At 42.8% G+C, this 15,892-nt stretch overlaps 2 protein-coding genes across 3 annotated transcripts in view; one reads left to right on the top strand and one right to left on the bottom strand.

Moving 5' to 3' along the window:
* Positions 1-276: 276 nt before the first annotated feature.
* On the top strand, positions 277-5,882 carry il22ra2 (interleukin 22 receptor, alpha 2). The gene is made up of 6 exons (XM_061745568.1): positions 277-362; positions 1,443-1,554; positions 2,970-3,154; positions 3,988-4,130; positions 5,218-5,375; positions 5,694-5,882. The coding sequence occupies exons 1-5, from the start codon at positions 299-301 to the stop codon at positions 5,365-5,367; spliced, it is 654 nt and encodes a 217-aa protein (XP_061601552.1). The 5' UTR covers positions 277-298; the 3' UTR covers positions 5,368-5,375; positions 5,694-5,882.
* A 1,002-nt stretch (positions 5,883-6,884) lies between these two features.
* map3k21 (mitogen-activated protein kinase kinase kinase 21) overlaps positions 6,885-15,892 on the bottom strand; it is a 34,225-nt gene continuing 25,217 nt past the window's right edge. Inside the window, exons 6-10 of one of the 2 annotated variants that reach the window (XM_061745369.1) lie at positions 15,265-15,387; positions 12,319-12,469; positions 10,948-11,042; positions 10,030-10,839; positions 6,885-9,400 (exon numbers count right to left, since the gene is read on the bottom strand). In XM_061745369.1, the coding sequence (XP_061601353.1) occupies positions 9,045-9,400; positions 10,030-10,839; positions 10,948-11,042; positions 12,319-12,469; positions 15,265-15,387 (1,535 nt within the window). In that variant the 3' untranslated portion in view covers positions 6,885-9,044. The remainder of the gene's footprint in view (positions 9,401-10,029; positions 10,840-10,947; positions 11,043-12,318; positions 12,470-15,264; positions 15,388-15,892) is intronic. The other variant, XM_061745370.1, reaches the window with a different exon arrangement.

Below are 15,892 nucleotides of genomic sequence, written 5' to 3'. Positions count from 1 at the left end.
TATATAGATGTTAAGTTTCGGTCAGCTGACAACATACGAAACATGTTTGCACACATACATTTTCCCTTGTTCTTTTGTAAGGAAGGCTATCATGTTACAAAAATAAAAATGGAAATAAAAAAAGGTAAAAAAAAAAACAGAATTAAGCTGTGTAATGTGGACTTAGCATTCTAATTGTGCCAGAAATGTCATTAAATGGCATTTAAAAAGGGGAAGTTGAGCACATGTTAAAGGTAGGGGCGTTTGCCGGCTCCTGTATTGATTGTTGTGAACGTCGTTGTCAAACATCACCAACGCCATGACTCGTCTGCTGCTCGGAGCCGTGCTGCTGGGATTCCTGGGCTTCTCCGTCTCAGGACAAGGTAACCTCCAATCCACACGGGCCATTAATGCCTAACTTTATTCAGAAAGTGACTTTGGCTTTGGTTTTGTCTCAGAAGTCACTGAAAATCCTAAGGTTTAGTTTAAAACAGTGTTTCTCAGTCCTAAGATACCACTGCCCTGCATGGTTTAGACATCTCCCTGCTCCAACACACCTGATCCAGAGGAGAATTATTAGAATTAGAATGTCTTTATTGTCATTTGTACAGGTACAACGAAATTGGATGCTATCTTTAAGGTGCATGGTTTTAAAAAAAAATAGATATATTAAAATAACAACTATAAAAATAAATACTCTCTAAAAGGACACAAACAGGAAGACAAACAGCTCATCTCATGAGCTTTCATTAAATTCCGTTAATCTATTAATCCATTCATCTGAGCTTCAGGTGCGGAAGCAGAAAAAGATGAAAACCCTGCAGGACAGTTGCTATTAAGCAGCTGGACTGGGAAACACTGGTTCAAAGCATCTACGTTGAGCTGTGACGTTGTAAGAAATTACTACAACAAACTGTTGTAGTAGTTTCTTACAAATACTAAATGATGTCTGCTAAGTGACAGTAGTAACTGTGTCATCCATTAAAAAAAACTATAATAAAACCCTCTAAAGTATGCCATCATCAGGGAGCAACTCCTGCACTGGGTCTGGCTGTGTTTGTTGTAAAAACACAAGTGACCTTAGTTTTCAAGGACAACCCGCTCAGTGAAGAGGCCCCCAAGCTCAGGCATCTACAGGTGCAAAGGTTAAAGGTGATCAAGGTTTTGATGACAACAATAAAGTCATTACCGGTATTTTACAGGTGTGTCACATCCATAGCGTCAGTGTTGTTCAGTTGGGCATCTCAGTTGCAGCTGTTACTGATTTAATATAAGGATTTCCTCTTAGGAACGAGTGGCATGTGTTGGCATGTTTAATACTTCCCATCATACTGCCTCTAGTTTATTATTTTTATTTCACCCCTCGTTTTCATTTTCTAAAATTTAATTCTGAACAACAATCATAATCATTAGGATCATTATTTGTTAAGTTATCTTCTCATTAACCCCTTTCTGTGTAGCAGAGATGCTCGCTCCACCTGCCCAGGTGAGGTTTGACTCTAGAGACTATAGGAACGTCCTTCAGTGGAAACCGTCCACCAACACCTCGCTGCTCTACACGGTCCAGTGGAAGATGTGAGACACACACACACACACACACACACACACACACACACACACACACACACACACACACACACACACACACACACACGCAGATTATATCATTTGATGTGAATCAGCTTTAAAGTTTCAACACTTATTTATTAAAACTATTATATTCGGGAAAAAAGTAAAATCTTGGTGTAAAATTGAGAGAATCTAGATACATAAGGATACTTCAGTAATACACAGCCTTCCTATTAACCTTTCCAAATTCATGCTGATGATGGCTGAGACTGTAAAGTCATAAATACGCATATTTCTTCCAATATTTCTTTGAGGAACGTTATATTTAAACATTTCAATGATTCTTTCACGCATTTGTTGGCAAACTGGAAATCTTCTGTTCATTCTTTTGAGAAATATTTTTATTGTTCTTAATAGGTCGGAAATCCAAATATCGATGTAAGTCAATGAAAGGAAGGTGATGAAGCATGTCATATTTTGGGCCCATGGGATCAATCCTTGGTCCCGTCACATGTTGAGTCCTCAGTGGTATTAAACCCAAAACATCGAATGACTGTAAAAGTCAAAGTGTTGTTTTAAACAGAGTGATTGTAAACTGGAAGTGCTGCAGTGTCAGTGTTTGTATGGACCAATAAGAAAAGACTTTGTAGAGCCTGGATACGGTTAAAAGGGTGCTACAGAACCACTGCATTATTTTTCCAGCATCTTTCATAATATCCTAATTTATCATGATTTTTTTTTTCCAACAATTCTGGAGTAATTCTCCTCTACCCTTTCCTTTATTGACGTTTCTTGGAAGTATTTAGTTGTTCCTGCTATTATTTCACCCCAAGAAGACCAGTGAGGAGCTCTACAGTATTTTACTTTCCTCCTCTTTAGTATCTCTGTGTAACAATTGCACTTCCAACCACAGGAGGATATCACAGCAAAGTTCAGAGTGATAAAGTGGTATTAGTTGTCCCCACTCATTGGCAGTTTTGTCATCAAGCTCAGCGCCCACATGTGGTCAGAAGTGTTATTGCAACATAGACTGGCTACCCAGCACACCACGTCTAGGCTATTCAAAACTAAAGAATAAAGAATAATTTAACCTCTGGGATGAATCTGGGTGGCGAACTTGAGAGTTAACTATTTGTAAAAGAGTGCTGTTGTGCAGATCTCTTCTATTATGCAACCTCTCCTTCTACCTATACTACAAGTAAAATATATGTGTTGCAGTGTTTACACCAAAACAGGCTGAAATAATTCTTGTTCAGTGCTTTTGCTCTTTTGTTGAAACATAAAGTACCGGCCTTGAAGGCTTCTAACTCACAGTGTCTTTACTCCAGATTTTCTTCTTCTCCTTTTGAAAATGTTTCAAGGACTTTCTGATTTCTTGACTTTACACCTTTCTCCTATTTGTGCCCGTTCCCTCGTACCAGTTATGGTGAGCAGGAGTGGTTGAACGCTTCCAGCTGCCAGGAGACCCTGAAGCGTCAGTGTGACCTCAGCAGCGTCACGTCCGACTCCAGGGAGTGGTACTACGCCCGAGTGAGAGCGTCCAGCGTGACCTCCAGCAGCAGCTCGGGCTGGGCCCTCTCCCCCAGGTTCAGCCCGCGCTGGGACAGTGAGTCCACACAGACATTTATTCATCACGTCACCCTCAAACACAGGGATTTGCCTATAAAATTACCTTTTCATTTAATTTAATTTAATTTTTTATTTATTCCGATCATGGAAATATGCAAACAGAAAAAACAAAAAACAAACAAGTAAAATAACAACAACACCATCATCAACTAAAGCATATTCTATAACCAGAAAAGAGCAGGAAGAAGAAAATCTTATTATTATTATACCTGCCCCTCCCTCAAAACAAAATTGAACAATAATAACAGATGGTCTGGACAATTACAATTACTCGGTTAACATCACAAAGAAAGGAAAACAAAAAAATCAAAGATAGATTGTCTGTCTCCATATATTATAAATCTTAACTATTTCATCGATACATTGCTATTTTTTTTTCTCATTTTTTTTCAAACTGAAATATGTTTATACAGCCCTTTAAATCATCATGTAATGAATTCCATAACTTAATTCAACAGTAACACTCATCTGCTTTAAAGTTGTTCGGGCAAGTAGATGTTTAAGATACATTTTCTTCAACTATCTTCATTATTTGAACTGAAAGTAAATATGTATTGTAAATTTTCTGGTAATGCTTTACATTTAGCTGTGTACATGATTGTGAGTGTCTGTAACTTAACCAAATCATCGAGTTTCAGTAATCTTGATTCAATAAATAATCTGTTGGTGTGTTCTGCGTATTGTAAATAACTCTAAGTGCTCTTTTCTGTAGTAAAAATAAAGGATTCATATCCTTCTTTCCTTATTTTTTTCCATATTCAATGGAAAAAAAGAAAACTCTCAACAACTCAATGAAATGTGTGTCTGCAGCTAAAATCAGCCCCCCATCCCTGAGACTGACCTCCACCAAGAGAAGCATGGTGGTGCAGGTGAAGCCCCCTCGGGTGCTGCTCCGCAAGATGCACAGCGGTTTGCACTTCAAGATCTTCCTCATCCACGCCAGCGGAGAGGAGGTACGCTCCTTCAGACTGTGATTCTCCTCAGGACCATTCATGTCTCCCTTTCACAGCAGTCTGAAGATTTGAACACGAGGTGGAAAAAAACAACAACACAAGTACCTGATATGTGTCAGAAAAGTGCCAAAAAGTGGAAAGCATCTTCTGTGCATTTTCCTGTTTTACCCACAGTAAAGTGGAGGAAAATAAAACAAACAACTAACAAAAAGGATAATTTTTAATTAGATGCAATGCGCTAAAATGTTCTACATAGGCCTAAATGACTTCAGTGATTTAAAGGAGCTTGAGGCCGGATTGAGGCAGGATTCATGAAAAAAATTTGTATACGTTTTAAGTTTTCTAGTAATGTCAGATGAAGCGTTCCAAACCCAAAAGAATGTTTCCTCTAGTGTATCTCTCCGTTGCCTTGAACAGGCTGTGTGCTGCAAAATGTGCTGCAATTCGGTCCCGAATTTCCCGCGCTGGGCTGCGGATGTGACGTCACATGACGCTGCATGCACGTTCTCCCCGTTCTCCCGTGCCGGCTTCACTGTTGGCTGCAGTACCCCTGACGGCCGTCGTGGCGAAGGGTGGCGCTATTGAGTCTCATTTCTTAAAAGGAGCCTCATGCTCCTTTAACATTTAATAGAATAGAATAGAATAAGCTTTATTGACCAAGTATGAACATGCCGGACAGGGAAATTGTTTTCGTTTTTTTTTGGTTACTGAACCCAGATCTAAATGGTTACAAACAGTAATATACAAATGGCTCTTATTAACATATATGCAATTTAAAAGTGAAAGGTGCAGCAGTATGAGGTAGTCATGGTTATTGACAAATTAATTATTTATTAATTCATTATCAAAATCTTCTGCTTTGACCTGTTTCAGCTCTAAAAAAAAAAAAAAAAACAAAGTCCTGAGCAAAGCATTATTAGTCTATGAAATAGAAGAGGAAGCAGGAGAGGAGGGGGAAGATGAGAAGAAAAAAAACAAGCAAGAACAATAACAGCAGAAGGAAACAAAAAAAGCTCAAAGGTCATGTTTTGTGGCGGACTGAAGCGAGCGGCTTCCTGCAGGTCTGACTGCTGAACTGTCTCCCCAGGAGGAGCTGGACATGGTCTGCTGCTCCGGCAGGCTGACTCTGAGCAGCCTGAAGCCCAGAGCCAGGTACTGCCTGCAGGCCCAGACCATCATACCTCTGCAGGCCAAGAGCAGCGCCCGCAGCGCGCTCAAGTGCAGCGCTGCACCCTGATGACACAGGTATGCACGCACATCTCCACCTCCACACTTGCCCACAGGCCAGCTCACTATCTCTGGCGAGTGAAAGGCATCCCCCTCTGCTGTTAACAAAAGATCTCCAAAGTCAAGTATCAGCTGTCACCTAACAATCGTCTAGCTGAGAGCCAGCACGAGGGAGGGGGAAATGAAACTCCTGGAGGAGAAATCTTAGCAGGAAAGCTCCTCCACAATGACTATAATTACCTCAGCTCACCACACCCTTGTCACTATTTTTAGATGTGATAGCCATAAAGTCACCCCTTTGTGCACTAATGTCTGGTCCTCTTGTCCCTGCTGCAGACGCCCGGGCCGCGTGGGCTGCTCGCGCATCCTGACACTCCAGCTGCAATCGTCGCTACCTCCAGGGCTGCAGCCGCCGACATCCGGGCCTGCAAAGCTCCTGCACTTCAGATTAGAAACTTTTACCGTCTGACATGTTTCACCCTCTTTCTCCCTTTTCTCATTTTGAACGTTCACTGAAAAATAAAGTTTAACGATATCACAACCTGAAGGCCACCTGCAGCTATTTGAAGATCTCCATCAGGTGGAAGGGAAGGAGGGGGAGTTAACATGGAGCTAAATCGCTCTGGTTTTAATCTTATTCACTGTTTAGCATAATTGAATACTTAATTTTTTTGTGAAAAGTTTTTCACGGTGAGACAGAAAACTGAGAAGTCTGTGTTGCATAAAAGGTTTTCACCTCATCGAGACTGGTGTGGCTGGACTTTGGAAAAACTTGCACTTGTGGACCTCAAATTACGCAAAGTTCATATTTGAATCAGTATCAGGACGTTTCCGAGATACAGAGACAGTGGAGCACACCAAGGGAGGATTTATTCATGTTAAAGTATCAGTTTCATTTCAAGGAACAATTGTTTACCGTATTTTCTTATAGTGCAGAAAATACACTACTTCTAGGAAGAAAAAGGCTCATTTAAAGCTCATTTGTGCAGCTCTAAAGCTTTGGGACTCTTTCAGGTTTCTGTCCAGAGCTCATTGCTGAACTAGATGTTGGTCTGTTGTCAGTCAGCAGTTTCACTCAGATGCTTTTATTTTGACAAATTGAAGCTTTATTGGAGACTTTTGCAGTTTCCAGTGAGGGTTGATGTTTTTCCTTCCTTCCTTCTTTCCTTACTTCTTAAAAAAACAAAACAAAAACGTTACAGTTTGGCATTTTTAGAGAACTATCAGCAGAAGGATTAACTAACTGATTTGCATACATATTTTAAATCTCCTTCAGCTTTTAAAATCATGAAAAACACTAATTGACCAAACACAGAAGCACGTGGACGTGGGGTTGAAATGAAGCAGCTTTGATACATACTGTAACCTGGCACATCTGTACATGTACATTTTGATAAACGCTGACATCTACTTACTTTGTAATCAATGTGTACAAACGGCTGCATCAGAGGATCAACAGATTATACAAATAACGTATTTGTAGTAATTCTGCTTCATAAAGAAAACAAAAGAGCAACAATAGTCATTGATTTAGACTTTATTCTGAATGCTGATAAATTTGATACTCTTGATCAATCAGATGTGAAATAACCAATACTGTAAGGATAAAAAACAAGAACAAGAAAACAGTTTACTGGAACCGATGTGCTCAGAGTTAAATCTGACACCGTCAGTGAGAAAAGTGTCCAGTGAGTCTCGGGAAGTTGTGTCATTTGTTCAGGTGTCTCAGCGGCGGCGCCGCTGGAGCCTCTGAGCTTCTTTGTGACGCCGTCGTCTCTCTCCTGGATAGCAGCAGGTTTACTTAGTGGTTTTGGTCCTCGGTGCGGGTTCGCGTGAAGCTCCGGCTGTGCTACACTGGTGAACCTTCAGAAACAGTATTGCTAAAATCCCTCCAGTGCAGTGGAATGTTTTTTTTCTGGGAATGTCGAGTCGTTGTGCATCTGAACGGACAAAAACGTTTTGGTTTTTGTTGTGACCATGCTGGCTAGACCGCAGACTGCTGACGGGAACGTACAGGACCAGTGTACAGATGCCCTAACTTTTTCAAAATAAAACGAAATAAAACTGGTTGGTAGGCGGCACCTTCGAAAGCTTCGGGATTTTTAAGGCCTTTACAGTGTTTGGACCTGGTTTTAAAGTCATAAAATACAGAACAAGGGATACTTCACATTCTACATAATCTGAAACCGCAGCAGTAGTACAAAGAGGAGGAATATATTTACACTCTGGAGATTCAGAAGCTTCTGTAAATGAACCTTTGAGCCCTTTCCAGTGAGAACTTGGGGAAAAGAGAAACGTTCGGGGGGGTCACGTGTAAACACGGGTACGGATGTCGAGTGTTATCTGTATCCAGAACGTATTACTGCATAGTCAGACCTCCGGACCGTGGAGGTCACGGAGGTCTGCAGGAAGACCAGCTGAACGCTGCAGGATACCGAGCCCTTGGCGAGTCCTGAGGACGCCACGCACGTGGCCGCACGTCTACGGCGTGAACATGAGGGGAAAAGGTGCGTTCGCGCTCTCTTCAGGCAAATCCAACATCTCCAGACCTTCCTGAAATCTTTTGCTTAACTTTGCATAAAGGTCCCAAACGAACTCTAACCAGGAATCCGACTCACGCGAAAGGCCAAACCAGTTAACGTAACAGTTTCGATGGACTGCAGGTACCGGATCAGAGTACAAATAGCGTCATGTTGTGACCCTGTGCAGACTTTTAAATTCATTCATTTGGGGGGGAGTTTCATCCTGATGTGAAAAGTGCTCCCCCGCTCTGTCGCAGTGAGGAAATCACTGGAAATATCGCTCCCACAACATTTTGCTATAAATACTCTTCAGGAAAAAGCGGTGCGGGACCGCAGCATCTACGAGAACAGGTTTCATGTCCGGGTGGTGAAGACGTCCAGTGTTTTTCTACCCGCTTCTCTAAAATCTTCAGGGCGTCCTGGGTGGACACATACATGCGTCCCTGCTACGATCCATTATGTAACCCTAGAACACAAACTGTACCTTAAGACAGTAAAAAAAAACAAAAAAAAACATTTACACAATACAAAACACCTGCCAGCATTAGGCTGATAGTGGATAAAAAGGAATATTTACAAGCGAGGCATAATCATTTTTTTTTCTTTTTGTTCAACATTTTAAGGGTACATGCATGCATGATTTTTTTAAGACAAAAAAAAAACAAAACATAATCTAAGGCCTTGATCACACAGGTCTGAAACTGACATGGAATGTATGCCGTCCTGGTTGCTAAGGTAAGGTCAAGTCTCTTCATATTAAATTACCTATAAAAATAGATATATAAATAAAAAGGTGAGGGTACTGTGTTGCGAGGGCTGCAGCGGCGGTCAACGTTGAGCTGCAGAGACTGAACGAGAAAGGAGCGGCGTGACGGAGCCAGACAGAGATGAGAGAAGGAGAGTAGCGCTCCAGCACCGCGGGAGGAGCTGGAGCTGCTGATCCGGCTCTGCAAGGATCCTGCTCCGGTTCCAGAGCGCCGGTGCGAGGCGTCCGCGCTCTACAGCACCTGTACTCAACTACACGGCTGGGTGCTACGGTTTTATCAAGAACTTCTTGAAATGCAAACAGGAGCCGCCTGGGTCTAAACCCTCCAGGGTCTAAACCCTGCAGGGTCTCTCCGTCGTGCTGGAGGAGCTGCGAGCAGCAGCTCGCCTCCCGGAGCTCTTAGGAGAGATACTCTTTCTCCAGCTCAAAGACGGAGGACCGGGCCGGGGAGCTCTGGATGCGACAGAGCGGCACAGTGCAGTCTCGTTTCTGGCCCTCGGAGTCCACGTCCAGCAGGGAGCAGCCCACCTCGGAGGACAGCACCATGTTCAGGCTGTGCGCCGCCTTCTCCCCGGAGTAGTGACCCAGGGAGTAGCTCTTGTTGCGTCCTCTCAGCAGCGCCCAGGTGTGAGGCTTTGCCCGGAACGAGACCGGCCGTGGCCGTGACAACGCGTCTCCGCTCGGAGGCTTTTCATCCCTCTCTTTGTCCTGCTTCTTCTGTGGGGCGGGAGGGGGCAGAACGGGCGGCCCGTTAGCTGTGAACGAACAGAACAGATCGATATATTTTCAAACGCGATATGGTACGAGACAATATCGTTTATATCGATATAGCTTTTTTTTTTTTTTTTTTTATGATTTTGATATAGCTTATTTTGTGACAAATTGACTTGAATGTTTTATTTGAGATTTGCACAAATGTTTTGTTATTTGCACAACTGTCAACCTCAGTGGAAAAGTCTGCCTGTTACTGTCTACATTGTATTAATTGCACAGTGTATCTTAATTTAATTGTTATGCAGGAAAGGGATATTTGTTTTATTTTATTCAAGAAGCATTTTTATTCTATATATGCAGGCAGTTTATTTTTATTTCATTTCTTTTTATACATTTTGATATTGTGCAGACCTCTGTTAATAAAGGTACCTGTGTGACATTTGGCAGGAGGCTTTGTATTAAAACTGACTGTTTTTTTAAGGGTTTGCCTCAGAAAAAAATAAAGCTAACAGAGATGCTATGCTATAATGCTTTGGGGGAAACCCCAATTATGTCACAGAAAAAATATCGAGATATATATCGAGTATCGCCATTCAGCTAGAAAATATCGAGATATGACTTTTGGTCCATATCGCCCAGCCCTACCCACTACTCATGTTGCGTTACTCACTGTTGTGGTTGGTGGGGTACTTCTTCCTGCGCAGACGGGTTCCTGTGTTATGGTTGCTCTGCTCTGCTGGCGGGCTTTGGGTTTGCACGGGCGTGTGTGTTTTAGCTGCAGTTTTGTTGCTCTGGCTCTCCGGGGAAGCTGCTGTGCCGGCGGCGGCCGGCTCCGCGTGCTGCTCGGGCTCGGGCTTCCCGGGGCTGCGCTGCGACGCCTCCGTCTCCGACTGTAAGAGGCACTTGGTGGAGTTGCACTCCATGATGGCCGACATGGAGATGAGATTAACGGGCGGGGTGGAGCTGCTGTTCGACGACGCCTCGTCCTTGCGGGGGCGGCCGCTCGGCGGCGACGTGCTGCGGCGGAAACGGGTGGCCCGTTGAAAGAGGCCCTCTTTCTTCTTCTTCTCCTTCTCCTCCTTCAGTGGCTCGCTTTCTTCCCCGGGAGCAGAGTTCTTTAGAGCCTCTCTGATATCGTAGCCGAGCACGACCGACGCCAGCAGCGAGCCGCAGCCGTACAGCGCAGAGTCGGTCTTGCGGCGGGCCGTTGTTCTTTTCAGGCTGTTGGTGGGGGTGAGCTGCGGGGTGGTGGAGGCGGATGACGTGGAGGTGGTGGTGCAGGGGTCGTCTGGAGTCTCCGGGGGGCCGCCTGGACTCACCCCGGGGTCTCCCAGTCCCCCCCCAGCGGGGCTCTGGGGCTGCTGCTCGTCCCTCCACAGAGGTAGATCGATGTACACCTGGTTGGGGAACTTGAGCTGCTTTGGTTTGGAGCTGCTGTCGGGACATTCCTGGGAGAACGCCTCGTCTTTACCCGCCCCTGCTGAGAGCAAAGAGGTTATTAACAAACCACTGACCCTCGCCCCTTTTAAGGTCGTTCTAGCGATACAAATCTTAATCTGTTTCACATCAGAGTGGATTTTCAGGTCACCTTGTTCAACAAACAGGGCAGCGAGTGGGACAGACTTCTGGGACTTCATCAGGCTGGTGGACCAGGGGTTACTGCCGTCTGACAGAGGTCTCACTCTGAAAACAACACAGGTGCAGCTGAAAACACTGAGCAGACTGTGGACACGTGGAGCTTTTTACCCTCCACGCTGCCCCTTCCAGGTCGTCTTGTTTTGGCTCGCTCTTGTGTTTACAGATACGACAGCAGAACAGATCCATACACACTGATGTCTTGTTCATAAACATTACTGGTGTTCATTAAGGGGGCAAAACCACCGCTGAGTCACGACAATTATATCATGTTGACTCAGTAATGAAATACCTCATAAAAATGTAAAATGTTATTTTTTTTAGTTTGTAAACTGACAATATTTCTGGATACTTTTAGCAGGTTTTTGACTTGTTTTGTATTCTGCTCCACCTTATTTGCCGATTGTAACTGTGCATTTGTTAGCAAACAAACAAAAATGAACAGATGTTGACGCTCTCCAGCTTTAATACAAAATAAAATCTGGATGCACAGAGTCTGATGTACATAATCAATTTCTATGTTTACTTAAAAGGAGATACAGTGATATGATGCAGAAACTTTCAGCACCTTTGGGACACTTCAAGGACCCAGTTTTGTCTTTTTACTGGAGCCATAATCTTCTCTCATCGTGTGCGTAAGATGCAGCCGGTGTGGTGGAGAACACACCCATGATTTGTGATGCTGACTTGCTTTTTGAAAATAGACACTATCGGTTTGCTTGAATGGGTAAAAGCAAGCTGCCGCAGCAGAGTGAGGTCTTTTGTCTGGTCATGTTTACAACTGACGTATGAAAAGGGATTGGCTTTGATGATTCAGTATTCAGAGTTCAGTACACATAGCTGTTACTAGTGTTTCTGAGCTCTGCCTTTACACCAGTTAATAAAGGTTGATGAGCTGATTAGTCTGATGTGATTTGTTGTGCAGGACGTGCAACATCTAACACAGAAAGGTAAGTTTGTAGAAGCAGGTCAACTCTAAAAATGCTGTGATTTTATCGAGTACAAGTTGCAAACTTATTGTAAACTGTTAAGTCAACCCTGGATTTCATTTTTATTTATTTTATTTTAATTTATCTTTTTTCTTCATTTTTATTTATTTATTTTATTTCTATTTATCTTTTTTCTTCATTTGCATTTATTTATTTTATTTTTATTTATCTTTTTCTCTTTCTTCTTTTTATTGATAAGGCCAAGCAAGATAAGGCCTGTTAGAAATGTCAAAAACCAAAAACCTGCTTTTCTGCAAAATGTTAAACCAGGTGTGTGTGTGTGTGTGTGTGTGTGTGTGTGTGTGTGTGTGTGTGTGTGTGTGTGTGACACCTACCTCTCTGCAGCAGCGGGCCTTTCTTTGCTCTGAACTGAACTGGGGCCCCAGGTTCTCCCTTTCTTCTTGATTCCCTTTTTCACATCATCGAACTCCTCTGGCCTGAAGAGGGAGCTGCGGCCCCACGTACGGTTGCTCTCGTCTTGAGTAACTGTCAACACATCGATCACAGGCGTGAACAGAGACTCAAACAGCAGCAGCAGCTGTCACAGATGCCACGGCCTTCACCTCAACTCTGCTGCAGACATGAGCAGGATTATCGGAGGTATTTCACCATCTGTTACTGAAAACCCTCATAATTCGCTTTATTTATTTGTTCTACACTGAACGCTTGAAAATCTTTAATGGCAATCTTTGATTTAAGAAAATACTGAATGACTGTAATTTCCTACCCTGAAACTTCACTATTACAATTTGAGAAAAAAGCAGTTGTTTAAACCCCAAAACCTTTGACACAAGTTAATTATAAGCTGTTGTGAAAAGCTGCGCGTGCGGGCAGAATGAGAAACGTCAACAGATGTGGACCAGGATTCCCAGCATGTCTTACAAGTGCAAATCAATTAATCACAGCCACGCAATTGACAACAATTAAAGACAATTATATGAAGATCGGACACGGTCATATCAGAAGCAAAACTGTTAAACCAAAGTAAAACACTGTAGTCGTGTTATCATCTGCACATCAGGAAAACCTTTTCAGTGTGAACGTGTGGTCCTGCTGATGGGGAGATATTGGGCAAACTAAACCAAACACCACCGGCAGCATTAACCCCACCCTTGCTGCATGTGCTTGCCTTTGCTCCCCAACCCAGAGTTGGCAGGGAGCTCGCTGGTCAGATCTACGTCCTGTTGGTGAACACACAGTGACTACGTTTACATGCAGTCAAACTCGGGTTATTGCTAATATTCCGGTTACTGAAACATTCGGAATATTCAGTTTACATGCGTGAGCAAACAGGGTTATCCCTGAATACATGCGGTGCGTCCGAAATGCCATACTAAACAGTATATACTAAAAAGTATACTTAAGTCCGGCACACTTTTGAGTAAATATCAGTAGTGTGCATTAATTTGGACGTACTATTCAGAGCCACACGTCACTTCCTGCCGTTGGGAGGAAGTGACGTGTCACAGCAGCGGTAGCAGCTGTTACCATGGTAACAGCAGCAGTAGCAGCACCGCTCCGCTATTTCCCGTTTATCCTGGCCCAAACAAGAGGACATTATATAATATTATTATATACGAATATTATAATATTATTATTATATAATAATATTATTATACTTAATATTATACTTGTGACATATACTTATCACTTAGCAACTAAACACCGCTGCATTGCATTGTGGGAAGTTTCTGCTCGGCTAGTGTCCGTCAATCCACACTAATAAATTTCTCCAGAATGAGTATGCATAGAGCATACTATTGAGTACATTCTAATGTTTCGGACGCACTAAAAAATCTCACATACTGTTTTTGCTACTCATTAGGGTAGAAGTATGCAGTTTCGGACGCATGGTAATTAATCATTCGGGATATCTCGATCAAACCAGCAACGCGCGGAAAACATCATGACGCAATTACCGCCATTTCCGCTTCTTCTTCCTGTATCCAAATTCAAAACAAATGCTGCTTCGCGTAACTTTTCGCTCACCTTCTTGTAAATCTCCCTATCCCGGTACTTTCTACCGTCTACAAATGCCAAAACGTTCATATCCTTCATTAAATTATAAAATGATTAGTCTCCTCTTCACTCCAAAGGTCTGGCTTTTCTCCATGTTTATAAGAACTTCCTGGACTCAAAAGACCAGGATTCCTTGTGAACAGAGCATGCGCAGAAAACAAATTCATATTCCGTTTGGCGTTTATATGACCGAATATGGGTTTTAAAAGGAGTAACCCAGGGGTCATATTCGGGTTTTTAAAAACCGGAATATGAGCAAATTCGGGTTATTCAAAGGGGTTATTGGTGTTTACATGGCCGTGCAAATTCGGGATATTGCTAATATTCCAGTTTTAAAAGGGTTATTGAGTGCATGTAAACGCAGTCACTGTGTCGGCATGAGGAAGGAAACGTCAGCTAACTCACACGGGGACGGCGCTGACTTTTTTGGTTCTGCTTGAAACACTATGTTTCTAAATAAGAGTTTGTGCATCAGCCACAGCAGCCAGAAATCAAGTTGCACTGTGTGCATGTGGGCTTTTGTAAGTAAATGCAGTTACTCACATGTGAAAAAGAAAGTACACCCTCTTTCAGCTCTAAGATTTTTCATACCAGGAACACAATAGAGAAAAAAAAATCATTAGACCTTTACCACGTTTTAAAAATAGATAAGAACATCTGACACACAACAGATTACCCTTTATCTTTATTTATTTCACAAAAACTAGGCCAAAAATGCAAAAGCAGTGTGGAGTATTCAGGAGAAGAAAAAAAAACAAAAAACATTTTCCCTATCTATTTAGTCTGCTATGAAGCCTGAGTTAGGCTCCAATTACCCAGCAGAACTTATGACATCTACAGGAAATATATGTTGTTAAGTTTTTAGCTGCTCTATAGTGATTCTGAAAACGTTATTTTTCCCCTCTGTTAACACTCAAACAATGAATCTGCACAACATCCTGCACGCTGCCTGAATGTTCATCTACCATAAATGCGCAAAAGGAATTTGCTTCAGTTATTGCAAGTGCAGTGGTGCGTCTCTAACATCTTTATCAAACTGTTCAAACAACTGGCTGGCGGCTGGCTCTGGCTTTTGTCCTCTTTCCTCTTGCCACACGGTTCCCCTATTAAGATCCTCTCAAACTCTAATGAATCCATGTGATTTCTTCAATAGCTCCATTTTAGAATAAGGGATTTGACTTGATGCAGGGCAAGACATCTGCACGAGACCGTCTTAAACCTCACACTTGGAAGAGGAGGTCGAGGAAACAGGCTGAACTTACGCTGAATGGCTCGCAGTCGGGGGATGAGTGTGGGGCTGCTGGGAGGAGACGAGCTGGTGCTGTGAAGGCTCCGCCTCTTGTCCATCGAAGGCGATGCCTGCACGGTGATCTTATGCTGGAAGTCTGCAAAATTCAACATGAACATATCAGATTACTGTTATTACAATCACAACTTTGAGTGTTGAGCCTCTTTAGACATACATTAGTCTGTGGTCCTGTCTGAGTGACTTCCATCATTGTTTTTCTATAGTATTTTGGGGATCTGAATGGGTTACTAACATACAACCCCAGTTCCAAAAGGGTTGAGGCACCGGCAAATGTAAATCAACACAGAATCAAGTGATCTCCCAAATCTCCCAAAACCAGATATTATTCACAAGGGAACGTGCAAAACAGGCCTATAACTGACCACAGCGCATGGCTGAGCTCATATCACGCTTTTTTAAAGTACAGATCAGATAATTTTTCGGATTAGTAAAGTTTAAAAAAGAAACAAACTGAAAAGACCAGTTGCTGGATTTTTGAGAGGAATATCCTCAACATCCTGGTCTGGAATTTTTTGAGTGCCCTTTTCAGGTTGGGAGTGGAGGAATTTAAGTATGTTCGGGTACATACAGTATGTTGGCAG

This window comes from Cololabis saira, chromosome 17, assembly GCF_033807715.1.
Source record: "Cololabis saira isolate AMF1-May2022 chromosome 17, fColSai1.1, whole genome shotgun sequence".
Taxonomy (NCBI): domain Eukaryota; kingdom Metazoa; phylum Chordata; class Actinopteri; order Beloniformes; family Belonidae; genus Cololabis; species Cololabis saira.
The sequence above is the reverse complement of the archived record's forward strand: the minus strand, read 5'-3'. Positions and strand labels throughout refer to the sequence as shown.